Source organism: Oreochromis niloticus, linkage group LG7 (genome assembly GCF_001858045.2).
Source record: "Oreochromis niloticus isolate F11D_XX linkage group LG7, O_niloticus_UMD_NMBU, whole genome shotgun sequence".
Taxonomy (NCBI): Eukaryota; Metazoa; Chordata; class Actinopteri; order Cichliformes; family Cichlidae; genus Oreochromis; species Oreochromis niloticus.
The window spans coordinates 42,394,235-42,413,445 of record NC_031972.2 but is presented as its reverse complement, the minus strand read 5'-3'; the positions used below and the strand labels follow the sequence as shown (position 1 = coordinate 42,413,445).

Here is a 19,211-nt window from a genome sequence, read left to right as displayed (position 1 = left end):
TCATCTCATTTCATGTGCTGAGTCAGGTCTCTCTTGCAAATGAGAGCTTGGTGTCAGTGAGATTACCTACCTAAGTAAAGCATATATCAGCTATATAAACTCTGTAAGAGGTTCACTTGCACCAACAGCTCTTAGATTCAAAGGTTCATAATACAGATAAGATAAAATACAGTAAAATAAACAGTTATTCATATATATAATGAAAGTATACATATTTATTAATTTGCAGTTTCTGATACTTTCTTGATATCATCAAGCATTAAGGGTGAAGATGGAAATAAATACGTCTAAAGGACTGAGGCTTCTATTTATAAAAGATTAAAAACAAAAAGGTCCTATCAGAAAAAAAAATAACTGAAAAAAAGCGCAATCAGACAGACCAGAGACTTATTTTTGTGACATCTGATTATTAAAGCAACACCTTCCACTGAGACGGCTTGCGTTATAATTAACTATAGCATTAATTAATTGTAAATTTATGCCTAAGTGAATGCATGAGCTGTCATCAACTGATGATATCACATGACTAGTGCAATCATGTATTCATTAGCATTCGTGGCCGTTAGTGAACATCTTTGTTTTGTTAGCTTCAAATGAAGATTTAGAAATCTTCCTGCGACATCAGGTTAGGTTGATTTGCTGATAAAGTCCCACCCACCACAAAACTGACATTTTATCATTTAGAATGGAATTGAGTCAAGATCAAGATAAACTATTAATAATAAAGTTTTGTAAATTTTATGGGTTTTTTCTCCACCTCACAAATTTCACACTGAATTTGAGTGCAAACTTCAAAAAAACATGTCCTAATTTATTCCCACCTCCTGTGTGGCTGCAGAAGTGTTCAAACTTGCTGTGTTTTGGCAGTCTGTCAGTCTGTAGGCTGTATAAGTTGCATAGTGTACAGAGTGCAGTGAGCTAGGGCTCAGCTGGTTGAATATACAGTCATCCTTTAATCTTGCTATGAAGCACCGGATGACACATGGTCTCCATGTGAATGTGCAGAGAAAAAAAGCCATTGATCATATACCCGTAACAATACGTCCTCGCCATCAGTACTTTTAACTCTTCCTTAATTAAGGGGGGGAAGAGATAAGATAAGAGACAAAGGCACCACAGATGCTGCCTTTTTTTAAAGTAAACAGTTTGATAATGTTCCCGTCTTCTTAATGGGTTTTTCCCAATTGTCGAAACAGTGTGATCAAAGCACATCCACATTCACGCACCATGGGAACAATTGCTAAAACACAAACACACATAAAAGCACACAAGCATGCACCAAAGAGAAACACTGGACTGTTGTTCAGTTTTATGAGCTAATATGAATATGGTACGTGAGCTTGCCCGAGGCGCTGGATGTGTGCGCTTTTGTGTGTGCATGTGAGTGTGAGCGTGGCTCTGCCGATGCGGTCTAATGCTGTGTGACTGGGGCCAGTGCTGTCAGCAGAGCAGAGACATGGACGCAGCACAAGTGCCTCCTTGCATAAACGCAGGGATGCTCATCCTCCTTTCGCACTATCTGACATTTAAAGGTCCAATCCGCAATTCTGGAAGCTCATCAATTATGGGTTCACACACCACCAACCAAGGCGAAACGCTAGTACTTGCTGTGCAGCGCTCAGGTGCTAAAGTGCTAATATTTAGGAAATTCAGCTAAAGAAAAGGAGGATAAACAAACCACGGATGATCAGAGGTTAAAAAACTATTTTAACTTTTAAGATTTCATGTAAATGTGGAGTATTTTTTTCCCCCAATCGTGGTTATTTTTAGCGGGCTGTTAACAGGCATGAGTGTCACAGTTTGCTAGTGAAAACAAAGTAGGAATGACAGATGAAAACAACAAGGAAATGCATTACAATCCCTAAGCCTGTCTGGGCACGTGTGTCTGTCTATGAGAGGATCTGTTCACAGTGTTTAGGACAAACAAAGCTATAGAGTTTGTCAGATATTGTTTAGAATCACATATTGTCAATTCTTTCCATTATGGACCATCATAACAATCATCAACAAGTCATTGCCATCTGCATTTGATGATTTGTAAATGTCATCAAATGCATATTTGGTAATCCAACTGTCAGTCAAAGCAGAAATGCCTTAAATCATACTCTGCTTTGTTGTGTATTTGATTTTAAAATTAGACATAATTTAAAAAACAAACGTTATATTTAAGGAGACTTGGAACTAGTGAATGAGATCATCAAGCTTTGACTGAGATCAAGGGAACCAAACTGTGGTCTGTTCCTTGGACTTCTATGCAATCTGACTTCTTTTTGAAACCAGAGGTGTCACCTCTAGCTAGCCGTTACAAAGAATCCAAGTTTAAGGCACTTCCTCTTTGGCTTCACTTTTCACAGCAATAAGCTACATCTGTCCCCTATCAAGGATGTCACAATACAAGAATTTCAAACTTGATATTAGTGCCAGTTGATACAGAGGAAAATTGATACTTGAGGAGAAAAAATAAAAAAGTAAGAGAAATCTTTTTTTTTTAAATTTTTTAGAGCAAGATTGGAACAATAGCCAAGCAGCCGTGACTAAGGAAAGTATGAAGTAGGTTCCAGGGTCCTTCTATGCCACAAACGATTAAGCTTGTGGTTAATATTTACATTTTAACCACCTAGCTTAATCGTCTCTTATGTTTTCCCGTCATTATTTTCATATTGGCTTAACATAAAATATTCCCCGCTGCTGGTACTGCAGTTTGCTGCAGCTTCTGCATGCCGGTGGGCCACAATACTGGGTTGTGCTGGGGGTTGCCGACTGGTCTCTAACCCTGTGGCCTCTAACCCTATGTAGACAAGCTTATTGAAGGGTCAAACCAGTATTTGCTCATATCTTCCTTTTGTTTGTTTTCTTTATATTTTACAGGAATTGCTTTAAACCTTTTGACATAACAATAGTCCTAGCCACCCACCAAACCTCAAAATAGGAAGATGCAATTGTACCAACATTGCTCGTCTTTTCTAAATAACAAAAATGCACTGCAGTACTTGTTTAAGAAAAGCAAGCCTTTGTTGTTCCCCCAATTAAAAATTCTATAGGTACATCTGAAGATGACGCCTGTATTCCTGCTATTCACTAATATTATAAATGCAGCATAGAAGGACTCTGGGTTCAAATGCGACAGTGTACGAGATATGAAGAACAAATACCACCAACATTAATTTCCATTTTTGAAGCAGCGTGTCTGTTTGGTTATCTTGTTTTCACTGGTGTTAATGTGAAAATTCATTTCAGTCAGTAACAGAAAAGAACGAAGTTCTGATAGAGAGCCTGTGTGTTAACAATTTGCCTAAACATAAAACCCTTCTTTGAAATGAGAAATCCATTTGTTAAAAAATATTTTTTTTAAAACTTCAATCCTGCTCTTAATGTCCGTCTACTGAGGCAAATCGCTGTTGGATTGCACACTGGGCCTTTAAAAACCACTGGACCAGTTGCCAAATTGAACCCCTGCTATCAAGTGAGTGAGGAGTGTGTATGTGTGCCGTTTAATCTGTAGGAGGGAAGCGGGTGGTTTGTGTGTGAAGATGATCTGGTTCCCCTCACTCACATTGGGAGCAGAGAACAGTGACGAATACGACCCCTGACATATGCAAATGTCTACTGATTCACACAGGCGAGGCAGAGTGTGTGTGTCCATGTGTAGTGCATTCAAGCTGTGTTTGTACAGTACCAAATCTGCCTGCATGTGGTGGATGTTTGTCTGCGGTTGTGTCTGTTTGCCTGTAGAATTTCAAATCCACCCGCACACGTGCATGAGAGAGTGCGTATATATGTGTCTGTGGATTTGTGTTAGGTCTGCTGGGAGCTGTTGCACTGATCTGTTTGTGTGCACATGTGTGTCACAGAGAGAGTGATAAGAGACAAGCTTACTTGGATCTGACTTGGAGAACGTGTCTCTATCCAGCAGGTTCCTAAAGAAAAGAGAAAGACAGAGAGAGAAAGAAAACAAAGACTTCCATTAACGTAAAAATTAATTACACAGCTGTCCTACTTCAACAAATAAAGAGCAACTACAAATTTATTACATCATTAAATTTTCCTTAATTAGCTCCCATTCTGACCCCGACAACTTGTTTCTCAGAATCCTCTGACGACTTGATTAACAAAAGCCATTTCACCCGGTCACACTGCAGCGGTAAAAATCAAGCTTGAAGTGGAGCCCATTTATATTTTAAACATACAGGAAAAACGGCAGAAAAGAAGATGCATTTTTCACTTTTTGCACTCTCTCGGAGTGCCAGAAGCAACTGTGGAAGCTGCCATCAAATTTACATGACATTCCCGGCACTACACGGGCACGGATAAATGCACCGAAGAGCTCCATCACAGAGCAGATGCTCGGCGCTTCTGAGATATCCCACAGTAAGACAGCTCTGAAGGAATTAAATATTCAAATGAAGATGACAAGTTGCAGATGCCTAAGACTTGTGTATAAGGAAATCAAGAAGCAGCTCGAGCTCAGAATAAGGATAGGGAGACCTGGCGTGTTACGTCAGCAGAGGTGGGGCATTTGTGGTTTTAACTGTGTGTCAGTTGCTTCACAGTGTCCTGAGGTCTCAGGAGGAGGTAGTCAGAAGTCCAACAACAACCCAAGGGGCTAAAACAAACCCTTCGCTTATTCCCTCAGCTTGTACTCCTGCCAAATGTTACATTAGAACTTCATAAAGCTTTCATTGAGCAAACCAGAAAGGCTAAATAGTACGAGTAGCCTGGTCAACAGTATTTTACACCACCACCCAGTTTCCAGCGTCTTGCACAAAATGTAACTCAGATTCTTGATAATGCGTAAGCTTACTTGGCTTTTTATGAATAATACTTTTAGAATAAAGTCAAGTCAAGTTATTATGCTAAATTCCTTGTGTAGAGCTCTCTTACTGCGTGTTGTGATACAACATACGGCATCTTTACTGCATGAGGCTGTAATCGTCGCATCATTGCATTTCTCACTTTGCCCAAAAGAGAAATATTTCCTTATTACTAAAATCAAATTTGAAGTATTTTGTAGCATTTCATAGAGAGCATAACAGCCGTGGGAACAACAACTTGACCCCCACATTTCAACTTTTTGGTATATTGAATTTATTTGCAGAAAAACCTTTTGAGTTTAATCTCAAAATTTTGACTCTATTCTCAAACTAGACAATTTTTTGCATAATGCGGGCTCAATTCTTGCATGATCAGAAGAAGATCTAAAACCAAGAATCAGTGTACCAAAGAGACAGACAGATTAACGCTTTTGTCTATAGCAAACAACCGGGTTTGTTGGATGGGATTGTGTTATCTGCATTTTAAAAGAAAAACATTGTTTAAAAAGTCAATAACAGCTTTTAATTAGCAGAGAATTAGAGCAATGAAATACTACACATTTCTAAAGTGTGGGGAGTGGCAAATATACAATAAGAGACACTATAAAAATAAATACAAAACATGTCACACCTACACAGCAATCCCTGCATCATCTGACAGATTCAAAAGGACGATGAGCTCAAGTGTTTGCGCTGTCTCAGGTAGTGAAAAAAAAAAAGAAATGAAGTTTTTAACAGGCTTCTGATCCACTATAAAATGGTCATCACTGAAATCTATTATTACTGGCATGAATTAAAGCTGAACTGAGTCATAGCATGATTGCTGAGGTCAACTGTAACGTGTACGTAAGAAACAAAAATCAGATTTAGACTCTTTATAAGAAGGCCGTTGTGCGGTGTATGAATTTAAACTGCGATAATCACAGCAGCACGACTTTGTCCATATTGTGCACGGCTCACAGGGAACAAAAGTTGAAGGGGAAGAACTGGGAGAGAGCCCGCTGCTATCAAGCTAGCTGCAGGGTGAGCACTCTGTCGCCCATCCTGTCCTGTGTGACAAGCAGCGAGTGACTTGAAGCCATTGATGGCTAGTGATGTATCTAGATCAGGCACTCGTGTTGTGCTGATCCCACTGTTACCCAGATGGTAAAGCGCTACGCTCTGCTGCTTCTCTGTCAGGGCACGCCCACTGGCCCTCTGAGAGCTTTGAGATGTTAAATAAATGATAATAAGCGATGGAACTGAGCCTAGTCATATCGGGGATGTATTTTATGACTGGCAGATAGTCTGGAAGATTGCGTAGGAGTGAGAAGTGGGCAACTTCACCTGCCAAATGAGATAAATGTCCAATAAAGAGAATAGTGTACCCGATTGTCTCCCAGAGGAGTGCGCGTGGAGGCAGGAAACAAGATGCAGTGAAGAAAAAAAGCAGTAGGAAAAAAACAGTGTCTCAAGAGTCTAAGAAAGACAGCACCAAGTTGTGTGTGTGTGTGTGTGTGTGTGTGGAGGCAGACATACACACACTTCTATGGACACGGTAACCTCCCTATGATTCATACACACCCGAGGGCTTCCACCTGCCCCTCAGAGAGATGGGGGACTCTTTAAAAAGCCCTTTCCTGCACAGGCAGCCTTGCAAACGTCTGGGTGGTCAGAACAGAGTGCCTCGAAGTTCATCAAACATTTACGCTAGCAGTCCCTCCTCAACACCAGAATTACATTTGAAATCCCGCCAGTTACGTAACAGGCACCTAAACATGGCAGCTGGAGCTTTAAATACCTGCATGTGCGGGTGGGATGGGGGACTTCCATCTTTTGAGAGCATCTGGGAAGAAATTTTCCTTCAGCAGTGAGAGTGCTAGCCTGGAGAAATCAGCCAGTATTCTTTTTCTAATGGCACACGTGCATTTCTAACCAGAAATGATGTTGGGGTTTTTTTAAAGCAAAGTAAACATTTTCTACCATATTTAAAGCGTATAAAATGGTGAAAGTGTTCACAAGGCAATGTGGAAAACCTTCCTCTCCTCAGGAAAAGCCCGTTCCCACAAATTCTGATAGTTTATCTGCTTATTAATCATCTTCAGATGATGGTTAGTTTCAACAAGGTTCTGGGGGTTAATGTTAAGGATGCAGATGTTAAACAGATACAGTAAAAAGAAAAACTTGGTCAAATTCAGTCGAAAAGCGCACGTAGAGTTTGAGGGACCACAGGGCTGTCACAACATGAGATTTTCACTATAACACACGCTGTAGAATCTTTTATGATATGGATACAAAATAATCAATATTTATTTGGGGGAAATTTTACAGTCAAAGTCTGTTTATTTCTGTCTTACCATGCCTTTTGAAAGATCTGTATAATTAGCTAATAACTGCGTAAACACTTCATTACCACGCTTTCAGATTTCATTTCATCTGCAGTTGCCCATAAATTTTCTTATCACTTGACAGACGTGATCAAAAATTAGTTGCTGTAAATACATTCTGAAAAACAGAAAATAAGAATACATATTAAGGATCAATTTTATGACCACTATTGCAATTCATCCAAAGGTAATTACAAATGATCAGTCTGGAGCGCGGGTTACTAGAATGAATGATATTTATCAGTCGGTGACTTAAAAGCTTTGTAAATGCCCCAATTCACATTAAAAAAGTAACTTATCACACAGTCATGACATGAAAAATATTTACTATTTGGAAAATCCTTTTGAATGGCAAGAATAAAGACTATTAACATGATATTACGGATTCTGTATTGTGCATAAGATTTAAAATACGTCCACGCTTCTTTAGCAGTATCCTACCAGGCTACTTCCTCTTAACTGTGGACCTGTTATGAGACGAATGTGAGTGCATACATTTTGAGGTTATGGTTCCCCAGTGTGACTGAAAGTATTACTCCTGGTGGAGTTGGCACCAACCACCCCCAACTCGGCTTCATATGAGCCAAAGTAGCAAGAAATCTTCCTGGCATTCTCTTAAAGTCAGATACCATGCAACTGCGGAGTGGGCGGTTACTTTTGTAGCGTAACCTCACGTAAGCACTCGAGCTTGCCATCTGCCTTCCAGGAGTGTGGAGTGTTGTTTAGAGCAGCAGCAGTTGTCTGCAGAGCCGTAACATCAGTTAATGAAGAGGTTCCCACGAAAGATGCTGTAACCAACAGCACAAGCTGCTAGGAGGATAACTCCAGATCAATACAGTCAATTGAAGCTACAGCGATTACTCAGCTGGTTTGATCAGTTTAGCCTTGAAACACCTGAGAAACTCTCTTAACTATGAACGATTTTCTCAGATTCTGAGAGGGAGGGTTTTTGTATCTTCAAGGGAAACTGATGTTCACCCAATAATGAACCACAAGATTCCTGCTTTACGAAAAGAAGCCACAATTTGAGTAGTCTGTGTTAGTTTGATAACATAATTACAATAATAGGTGTTAAAGAAATGATGTAAAATGTAAAATTGTAACTATGGTGTTGCATTGTTACAGTTTAAATATTTATGTAAACTACACAGTTCCATCCATCCTCTTCTTTTTCTGCATCTTTTGGCATTAATTGTCTAAAGATGTTAAATCATATAAGAGGAAAATTCCCCTCAGGTGAACATACTTTATGAACAATGAACATATTTAAAGTAAACAAGAGATTATCATAGTTATTATATAGTAATAAGGTAATAAATGAAGTAAATTCTTCTTGAGCTACCACTAAAGTCTCCCAAAACTTTCACTTTAAGCTCCTCTTGTTACAGAAGGAGATTTTTAATGGCTATTATAAAGCAAGCAAAGCCTATTTTGCTTGCTACGAATGATAAATCCTCTATAATGATCATCCTTAAGGATCCCAGAGTTTGTTTGCACAACCTATGGGCCATAGCTACACTTGACTGTGGTGGATCATAGAAGGAGCAAAATGAAAGGTGAAATTTTTATAGAGCTTCAGTGTAGGCAGAATGTCAGGCTACACAGGTGGGTAAGGAAAACATGGAGTTTAATATGGACCCAGACTTTTCAAACAAACTATTTTCTCTCTCTTCAAAAACAATGACATGGTTCGAATTGATCCAGTATTAAACAAGAGTGTTATAGATGATAGATGGAAGATACAATTAACCTATGACTTATGAGGCTGAAGAACATGGTCAATGCTCTTATTAATGTCTTTTAGTGAAAGTACAGTTTCTCTAATGGTGAGAAACTGATTTTTTTTTGGGGGGGGGGGTCAAAGATAACAGTCTTTTTAATGCAATTAGAAGGCGGCATTTATATCTCCAATGAGGCTGCTTCAAACCAGCTTCAGTCCAGTAATAATGCAGGAATGTTGCTACCTCAGTCCAATACATGTACATTCCTGCTATGGACCTTTGTAAGCTGAACTATGCATTTGAACTGGTTCCCTTGTCATTTATGACAAGAGATAATAGAATAGCTGCTGCCATGACAGCACCCTACTTTAAAAAGATGGTTACATTTTTGATCAAAGTCCTGGTAAATTTCCTTCAAGTGAAGGTCAGAACCTATGTGGCAGGTACTACAAAGATTTATGCCTTCAGTTTCTTGTGAATCTGCTGTGAAATGTCAGGTTTTATGTCCTCTCAGGTACGATTTGTACTTTTGTTTTTGTGTTTTTAAAGCCCAAAGATTCCAGCAGTTTAATCAGGAGCTAAACATTAATCTGAGGTTATATGTTAATTGTACTGACATTTTTTATAGGCTGCACCAGAACCTCTAAATGTCATTTGCATAATTACATTACACACATGCTACATTATATTCTATTTTTAGCCCATATATTTTTGATAATGGCTTATGATGGATCTGCCAAAGAATCTGTATTCAAGAGGCTGAATCGGGTCATTCGGTGCACTTAGCAACACTTGTTTCTAAGACCGGTCGAGAAAGAGTATTCGTTTTTGTCAAGAGCTCCACCAATTTGTTGAATAACCATTGAGACAATCAACAGAATATTAATGTGCAATCATTTTAAGGATTATAGTTAAGTTTTAAGCAAAAATGCCAAAACATTCAGACCCAGCTGAGGATGCCACTGTGAGGAATGATTTTCGGTTTTCCTGTTTCACAGTAAACTGAAACCTTTTCAGGTTTTTTGATAGACTTTTTGACAAAAATAAAATAAATACAATAATTGATAAATAACTGATATATGCAACTACACTGATCAGTTTTTTTTATCCGATTCTTTATTATTTTCCTAAGTGTGACCTGCCAACACCAATTTTCTTCCGAGAAACTACAACTGACAGAATATACAAGCAAAAATAAACTTTTCTATGCAAAATGCAAAATTTCGTTTTCATAATAAAAGAAATGAAACTTTACAGTTTTCTTTCTCTGAAAATAAACTGCTCTGCTAGAAATAATTACAAATAGAAATAATTAAATGAAAATGACTTGCTGCTCACCTTTACTTGATATTTTTAACTAAAACAGGCTCGTGCTTATATAACAAAACAAATTTCAGTGTTACTAACATGATTTTCCATTGCTTTTATTGCTTCCCCAGATAACACGACATCGACCCTTTTCTCCACAATGTTTCCTCATATAAGCTTTTTGATCTTTTTCATACCCAAACTCTCGTCTTGCGGCTGGCTCTGAGTTCTGGACAGCTTTAGCTTTAGTCTGTTTGCATTTATTAGCCCTGTTCAGCAGGGCGAGGGCGACATAAGTGTCTGATTAGGTTTGTTATTATAAAGTTTTTGTGATGGCTCTCCTGCAAATGCCGTGTCTTCACTTACAATGAGGAACTTCCATGATAACCACATGTTAGCTTGTGGCGATAACCGTTTGTGCGACTGCATGTCACACAAACATGAAAGGGTCCAAGTAATTAGACATATGTGAGGTTGGCCAATCGGTCATAGAGCCATCAGGGAATGCTGAAAATCCAACAATTCCAGTCCCTGGCCAGTTAATCGCCACATCTTTAGTTTTTTGTCTTATTTGGTCTGTGATCATCGATCTGGTCATCCTCTTCGTCATTGCTATAATCTTTTTATCATCTAAGAACAAAGAGACAGTCATACACGCACTTTAACAACACAGCCCATGTAGATACAGGTGCATATCTGTATATTATCTGAAGAGGACTTTTAATGGATTTTACTAATAAATACTATATAATGTATTTAATATTTACAGTCTGGAAGTAATGCTTCTTAGAACTTAGATTACTGCATAAATCTGCATAAAAATCCTCTATTGCGCTCAGTAGAAAGGCATCAAATACTGGACACTAATCAACATGATGTCTTCAAATCTGTCCACAGCAATCACGCAGATGCAGGAAAGTGGCTGTGGAAAAGATGAAAGCAGAGGAACAAAGGTGGGGGGGGGATGGTTAGTAATGTGATGGAGGCATGTCGGCTCTCAGAGGTAACCAGCTTTACCTGGTTACCTCTAGGAGACGACAGCTGTCTGGTGCCTTCATTAGACCAAATGACTGCTTCAAAAAACTCATTAATGCAGCCACTCAGCATGACCCTTCCTGCAGTTAGGACTCGCCACCTGAGACCAACTTGATCTGTTGGCTTTGTGCTCTTTGCTCCCTAAATCCTTCACAATTTAGGTGGAACAGAGCAAAGAAACAAGGTAAGGCAGGATGAAGTGAAGCAGAGGGGAAACATGACATTAGCTTAGCCGGATTTCATTTCATTTAGCTTCATTAGAGTTTTATTTGAGCTAGAGATTTAATAGTAATTCTTTAGAGCTAACTAGCAATCAGTGGATCTAAGCGGCAATTAAGAGGAAACAACAGTAGTGGAAATGTATGCAATAACGGGTACTGAAACAAAAAGTACAAAACATGATCAATTACATAAACTGTAACAGGAGGAATTTTAACACCTCATTATACAGTAAGAGTGTGCACAGCCACAAAGAGCTTTGCTGCTCTGAAAATACTCCCCCTCATGACAACACTTTCTTTGTTGTTTTTAATCATTTTAGCCCGGTGATTAGATTGTGAAACAACGTGCGAATAACCTGTGAGAGTTGGAGATCCTGCTACTGTGTGCAGTTCTTTTATAACGGAAAAAGCTTTATTGGTTATACAAAAAAGCAAAAAAAACAAAACAAAACATATTGATCTTTCTACTTCTTTTTTAGCCTGTATTTGAATCAGTTTTTTTGGACTTTGAAAACTATAATTACTGTATAGTAAACACATTCCATTTGATCTGATGTTATTTGAAATGGGCAAGATATAATTTTATGCAACTTTTCATTGTTAAGTAAAATAAATGGTGATTATACAAAGTAGAAAACAGTGTAGTCACACCACTGACATTTAGATATCTTGTTCTATGAGATTCTGTGTGCAACATATGATATTTCCTGGGTAAATAAACACTATAATGCACAACTAAACAAGGAAGACCAGCGCTTCTCTTTTCTCTGGTAGCTTTTCCCAGTTTGTGACAACCACAGAACATTCATATCCTAGCAGGCAGCTGAAGCCCCTATTGATCTTCAGCAGCAATGTGACTGCTATTTTGTACTTTGTGGCTACCATGTACCTTTTTGGCAGTATTTTATTTTCCTGTCACGTTGAAAGATGGTATATTGTTACAATATAAATTGTCCTTTTCCATTTTGTGTATGTCAAGGTCAGATTATACATTTTTTTTATCTTATGTAATTGAAATGTTTTAATATCTCAAAATGTCTAAATAATACTTCAGCATGTTGTATGTTAGCTCTAATCATTAGCCACACCTGGTTAACAGGTAATTCGCAGTCAAACCAATCAGCTTTATTTCTACTGGACCAAATGATTTTAATTTATCCTCGTCTAATTTCTTTAACCAGCCCCAATCAGCTGTGCTACACAAAGATCAAGCTCCGCTGTTTCCAGACAAATAAACGTGTCATCTTTTAGTTTACTAAATGAGCCTCACCACAGCCATGCTTTTTTTTCTTGTAATTACAGAGGAGTTTAAATTGTTGGCAGAACACAGCACCAGTTGGAGATCTCTGCAGACTCCACAGCGAGAGCACCAACCACAATTTATCTTCAGAGACTGTACCATTCTGAGCCTTCCGGTGAAGGAGTCATTATCTAGCTTTAAAGCCTCAATGTGTAAAATGTTGGTGTGATTACATGTTTATGTATGTGGAAAATGAGACAGTGGTACTGAAGAAAAATAGCGCAGCGTGTTCTTTGCTTTCACATCATTCTTCTCAGGCTCCTGGGGTGAGAGTGGCAGTGAAAGCTACTGTTATTTTCAGTACCAGTACCAGAAATTGCTTTTTTTTTTAAAGCATACACAGAGGCTTTAAAGGGGACCTACTTTACTTTTCTCTGTTTTCTGTCATAAAAATACTGTTACTATGGTGGATGTTGATATTAAATACAACATTTGAAATAATGGATTCAGCATACAAGAAATCCCTGTAAGCCAAAAGTTTAAGTTTCAAACTGTTTCACACATTTTGTTCTATTGTTGCCTCTTTATGATGTCGGTGACACTGGAAATTCCTAATATGGTCATTTCAGACACAGAGCTCTTGCTGTAAGCAGAGAAGCTCCACCTTCCTGCTATTTCAAACCTGTTTGCGAGGGGCAGCCAATCAGATGATTGCTGGCTTAAATTAACTTTGCACTTTTATCAGACTTTTATCAGGCGCTGAGTAATCTTGAACTGTGCTTCCAAATGACATTTAATCCACTGGAGAAAAAAAACAACGCTATTTCAATTCTCATAAAAGCCAGAGAAACCTAGTTATTTTTTGTTTAGCCATTTGTATTTAGAACTAAAACAAAAGAAATCTAAGAAACCTGCACGCTATAGTTTCCTTCCCTGCTCCACTAACTCTTTCTGTCTCTTTCTTCACCTTCCTCGTGGAAAGTGCAACATCAGCTGTGACACATCGACCAGCCTCCCAGCAGGTCGGCGTCCGGCTTCAATACAGCTACACCAGAGCACGTCAATTCTTCAAAGGGATACACTTCCTACCTTTTGTGCCCAAAGGTCATGGCTATCTCTCCGCTGTGGACCACTCAGATCACAAGACAGCCAAGCTGACGCGAACACCAACATCATTCCGTACAAACACTTCCCAAATGCCCAAATGTCTGCAAAGTTCATTTGCCTGTGCAGCTCTACAGACTCACCACGCTCACTGTCTACTGTCCACGCACAGAGCTAAACTCCACTGACTTGTGTTTGTGTCATCAAGGCCTTGTGATCATGAGTGAGGAAACTCAGGCAAATGGCTGTGCGGGGGTTTTCTTCTCACTAACACACCATATTTGTCTTGAGTTAATCAATCTGTCACTTCTGCTGCTTCACTGCACATGTGACGGGTCCGAGGACGGTTTGGATTTATTGAGTGAGGGAGCTTTCACTCAGCGACGGACTCTATCTGGGCTGAATGCTTCAGTGGCTTCGTCAACACAAAAGTGGGAAAATCACACTCTCCACAAGCTGAGGACTGGTAAATTTTGTTTTGGTGTGGCTATTAATGGTTTCACCTCGGGCAGATAAAAAAGCTAAAGCATGTTTGTTCTGTCAAAAAAAATGAACTAGTACAGTGAATTATTGGACTAGATTTTCACATGAAAGATGCATTTAACAACCAATATCCACTTAACCAAAAAACAAACAAAAGCAGTAAAACAATATTAAGCTATAATCTGATTCAGATAGGTGTTCTGTTCTTGATTTCTGCCACAGTCCAATATAAGGCAGCTGCTCAGAGAACCAGACATAAAACTTGTGCTTTCATCCAAGGAATCTGTCTCTGTAGGTTTTTTTCCCCGTTTTTAAATCAACATACATGATAACCAAGCTACAACTATGTCAAAATGATGTAGTATATCAAACTTTGGTGAAAAAAACGCCAGGACTGCCAGTTTGGTATACAACAGTAAAGCAGTGAAGTAATCCTGCAATGCAGGACTTGGCTCTTTTCTTTGCCACATACGACAGTAAAACTGAATCTATCTTTGATTTTGGTCGTCAGTCCTAAAAATCCATTTAACGCTCCTATGAGACAGTGGTTACATTTTGCAATTAGGAAAAAACATAACAGCAAATGCCTACATCAAACTGCAAGTGTTGTTAGTGCCCCGAACCAAAGGTGGTGCAGTTTAATGCGTCACCATTGCACAGCTTTTTTATCAGGATAATTTTTTTTGTGCTGGCTGTGAACTGCAAAGCTTGTACATCCCAACACTATACACGACTGGCTCCCCGGAAGCTTTACTCAGCTTTGTCAAAGGTGACTTGTGTATTTTGTCTATCACTTGGCTCCACAAGCTGAACAAAGATCGAGATGCTTTCAAGTGAGAGCTGAGAGAAACAATGCATTACTTAATGCCTCTGTGACTCAAAGTGCCTTTACAAGCATTAAAGAAATGTCACTGCAGTTTGTCCATTTTCCATCCATGCCATTCTCTATAACTGTTCGTTCCTTTTCACGGTCAGGAATATGCATAAGGCAAAGCACATAAATTATGTTTGCATGAATAAAAAGAGCTTTTTATAAGAATACAGAGATGAGTCATAATTTGCGGGAGCCTTTCTTTTATGATGCCATTTTTCCCCTTAAAAAACAAACAAACAAACAAACACATACATAATCATTTTTTCGAGATGGTGGCTCTTCCTCATTTTGAACAAACACAAAATATCTTCACAAGTTCAGATCTCAAACTCATGACGTTCATTACTAAGCTGACTTGCTGTGCCAAGCTTTTATCTTAGAACTAAAACAGCAACAGAAGCTCCATCTACATAAACAGCTGGCAGATTTGAGGTCAGTGGAAATGTAAATGATAATAAAGTCTTTGTTCTTCTGTTCATTAAAAGTCTCAAATGAGGTTTACAAGACTTAAGTTTTGCAGTGAAATAAAGATTTAAAGACTACATAATCTCAGACCTGAACGACTGACTAAATCAAATAAAATGTTTTATGATATCCCCTGAATTCCTTGTCACTTATCATATACTTATACAGCATTATGATATTGAAAAGTTGTTTAGGGTGTGACTGCCTCTTCAGTTTAGGGGCAAACAAACCAGGATAACTAAAAATCCCAGATTGTGTCAAAACACGTTACTGATTTTACACATTCAGGCGACAAACTGAAGAAAAGAAAATGGATGCACCTTCCCCCCCCACACACCTGAAAAGTTACTAAATGAACCTTTGATCACAACAAAAAGAAATTAAACAATCAGCTTCAATTCAGCACTGATTGCGTTGAGAAGGTGAAACCTTGATTCTTTTTCATTCATGCTTCAAAGAAGGCTTAAACGATTTAGCGCTTATGCAGATTGTTTTATTATGTAAATCTTCCGTCACATTCTGCTCCATTTTAAAGATTCTGTGATGTGTGAATCATAAGCTTTGCTTTGATTGGACACTTTACACGGTGGGCTTTACCATCCACTGCAATAGCACACTGTACTGTAGATCTTTGTAGTTCACTAAACATTCAATTCTATCAACATAAAATGACTCACTGGTTAATATTTCAATAAATAAGTTTTGTCATTAAAGAGGACATGCTGCTTTTCTTGGCTTTTTTAAAAAAAATCCAAGAGTTCAAAACCCATGATGACACCTTACTTTCCCAACTTTAACATTTTATTAAATCTAAAATTAATCCTAATCTGCTCAACAGTCCTGACAGGCCTGCTGAGAGACCCCGGGTGATGCATCGAGAGGAGAAATGACTGGATGGATAGAATGACAGATATAGAATATTTCATATCATTACAAGCAGCAAATCCTCCCACGTAAGAAACAGCAGCCTGAAAATGGTCGGTGTCTTTTTAAAAGCTGACTGGATGTGTCCACTGTAGTAAAACTGCCACAGTGCGAATCAAACAGCCTGCTCCAGCATCCTCCACCCGTCCTCCCTGCAGGAAATTCCCACATTAAATAAATATCTCTTAAGGATGATGACGTGCTGAAGTGGTCACTTTGCCTCGGCGCAAACATAAATTCCTGCAGCTCTGCGTGTGGCAGCTACACCGGAGCTCGGAAACGTGACAGCAGTGTAAAGACATGTCAACTCTGACCTCCATCCGGCGCTCATCCACAGGAAAACTACTGGGAACAGACGCGCAAGAAAATGTAGCCGTGCGCCCTTTGCCTCCCTGCGCAAATCCAATACATAAACGTTCACCTGCCACTGCTCTCGTATAAAGAGAAAAGTGGCATGACTCCACACGGCACTGTGTAATCATATCACATTTTTAAAATGAGCGCAAGGCGAGTTTGTGCTGGGTTTACTCCCCACTATGCAGCCTGCACGGAAGTCCCGGGCAGATATCACAGTAAAATGAATATTTATTGTGCGTGTTTTGTACATCTCACCGCAGTGAAGCAAAAGTGATCTGCACTCACCTACACGAGACCGTCAGTTCAACTTTGGTGGCAGGTATCGAAGCGGTGAAGGGGTCCGCGTCCCCAATAAACGCCATATTCATCGCTGCTTGGTCGGTCACAGTGCGTCCCCTACCCCCAGCGCTTTAACGGCGGCATGTGAAAAAGCGGTGTAAAAGAAATAGAAGGGGGGAAAACCTCGCAATGGATGCTCAGTGAGCCGTTTGCTTCCTGGAAGAGCCAAACACCAGAGAGCGAGAGAGAGAAAAGCACACGGACGCAGACCTGCAGCGTGCCACAGTCGGGTCTCTGTGCGCCTCTGTGCTCCGGAGGAGAGAGGACAGTGTGAAGGGGCGGGAAGACACACATATACAAACACACCATACACACACAGAAAGGCATACACACAAAGTGGGAGTCCACAGCTATTTGTGAGGACCATAGATAGAAGGATAGTTTCTATTTAGAGGTGAGTCCAGGGTTATGTGTAAAGCTCTGTTTTGGTTTGAAATTGCAGTACTCAGGAAACTATCATCTTTAAAGGTCTGAAATCGATAAAACATGTTAAATAAAATCAGTTACACCCAAGACAGTCAGGACTTCAGCACAGCATAGCCTCAATGTGTGCATCTTGCTCAGAATAACAAAAAAATGGGTCACAGAGAGGCAGCCATCAGATTCTATAAAAGATAACCAATCACTGATGTCAAGTTAGTTCAGGCTGGCTGGTTATGGCAAATTTGGGTTATAGGTGGAGGCTTGTTTGTGTTTGTGTGTGGACAGCACAGGGAAAGAAATCCAGCTCTCAGAGGGCCAGACCTGTTCAGTTTTTGGTCCATGGTAACAAGCCTAATTTACTTTGAGGCATATAGGAGTTTAATGGAAGCTAAGTTCTGTACCAGTGGACAAAGAGGGCGTGAACTACACCAGTTAGACATCTCTTACCTCAGCAGTAGCCTGACAATTTTTTGTTTGGTAATGCCTATATGAGTTACTGTTAGATACTCAAGTAATCATTTGACCAATACAAAATCATGCAAAATTCAGTTTTCCAGATTTATATTTAGGGACTAATGAATTCTAAAAAATGGCAAAAAAGAAAAGAAAACATTTAAATTGGCAGCATTCCCACTGAATTATTAAGGATTATTCATAAGACTACAAAAGTGATTTATCCCCATGAGTGGGAGAAAATGTCAGGGTTTGAGTTGGATTAAAAAGTAATGGAAAGAAATGTGACTTAAATACTGCAATAACTTATTCAAACTTTGAAATGCTCACAGCAGGCATCAGCCAGACATAAAGAAACGAGTAATTATGGAATAATCAGGCCATGCCTGGGTTATTTTTCTTTTTACCTTTAAGTTGTACAACATCCTCTAATCTATGGCTACGTGGAGTGAGCTGCTACCTTCAACAACAGTCAAATTAAAGAAAGGCTTAGTAGACTGTGATTGGGCAGTGTTAAAAGGTGGCATACTGAAAGCCGGATGACTAAAACCACCTGAGCACAACAAACTCAATTAACCAGCCCAGCATGAACCTTGGAGCTAAAAATGGGCATATATGTCAGCTCCAATTAGTCTGAAGAAGCAGACAGAAAGTTCATGCAGCCATTTAAACACCTTTTAATTTCCCCAAATAAAGAGCCAGGAGTTTGGATTGGGTCGGAATCTCTCTAACACAGATGTTACAGCTCCCCTAAGTAGGCTTTAATCAGTAAAATGCTTATACTTATATTCCTTATACTAATGTTCCACGACTCTAGTGCAGTTAGGTGTACGTAAATGCGCCGCTATAGGCTAACAAATGCAGGTCACTGATAACGAGGCCGGGACTCATAAGCCCGCATACTGTATATGGTCTCATTAGACATTTAGACATTTTTTTGCACACAATAAAATATGTTGTACTGTAACAAAATCCAAAAGGGAAATAATTAACACTGCAATATTCTTTAAACTACTATTGATGGTTGTTGTTTCATTTGTCTAAGTGTAAGAGTATTATGATAATTGTGTGTTCACAAAAACCATGA

General features: G+C 39.1%; 1 protein-coding gene across 1 annotated transcript in view; it reads right to left on the bottom strand.

Moving 5' to 3' along the window:
• The window catches only part of LOC100692653 (copine-8), a 73,692-nt gene extending 56,195 nt beyond the window's left edge, over positions 1 to 17,497 (bottom strand). Inside the window, exons 1-2 of the mRNA XM_005459931.4 lie at positions 17,195 to 17,497; positions 3,877 to 3,917 (exon numbers count right to left, since the gene is read on the bottom strand). Of these exons, the coding sequence (XP_005459988.1) occupies positions 3,877 to 3,917; positions 17,195 to 17,277 (124 nt within the window). The 5' untranslated portion in view covers positions 17,278 to 17,497. The remainder of the gene's footprint in view (positions 1 to 3,876; positions 3,918 to 17,194) is intronic.
• Between the last annotated feature and the right edge of the window lie 1,714 nt (positions 17,498 to 19,211).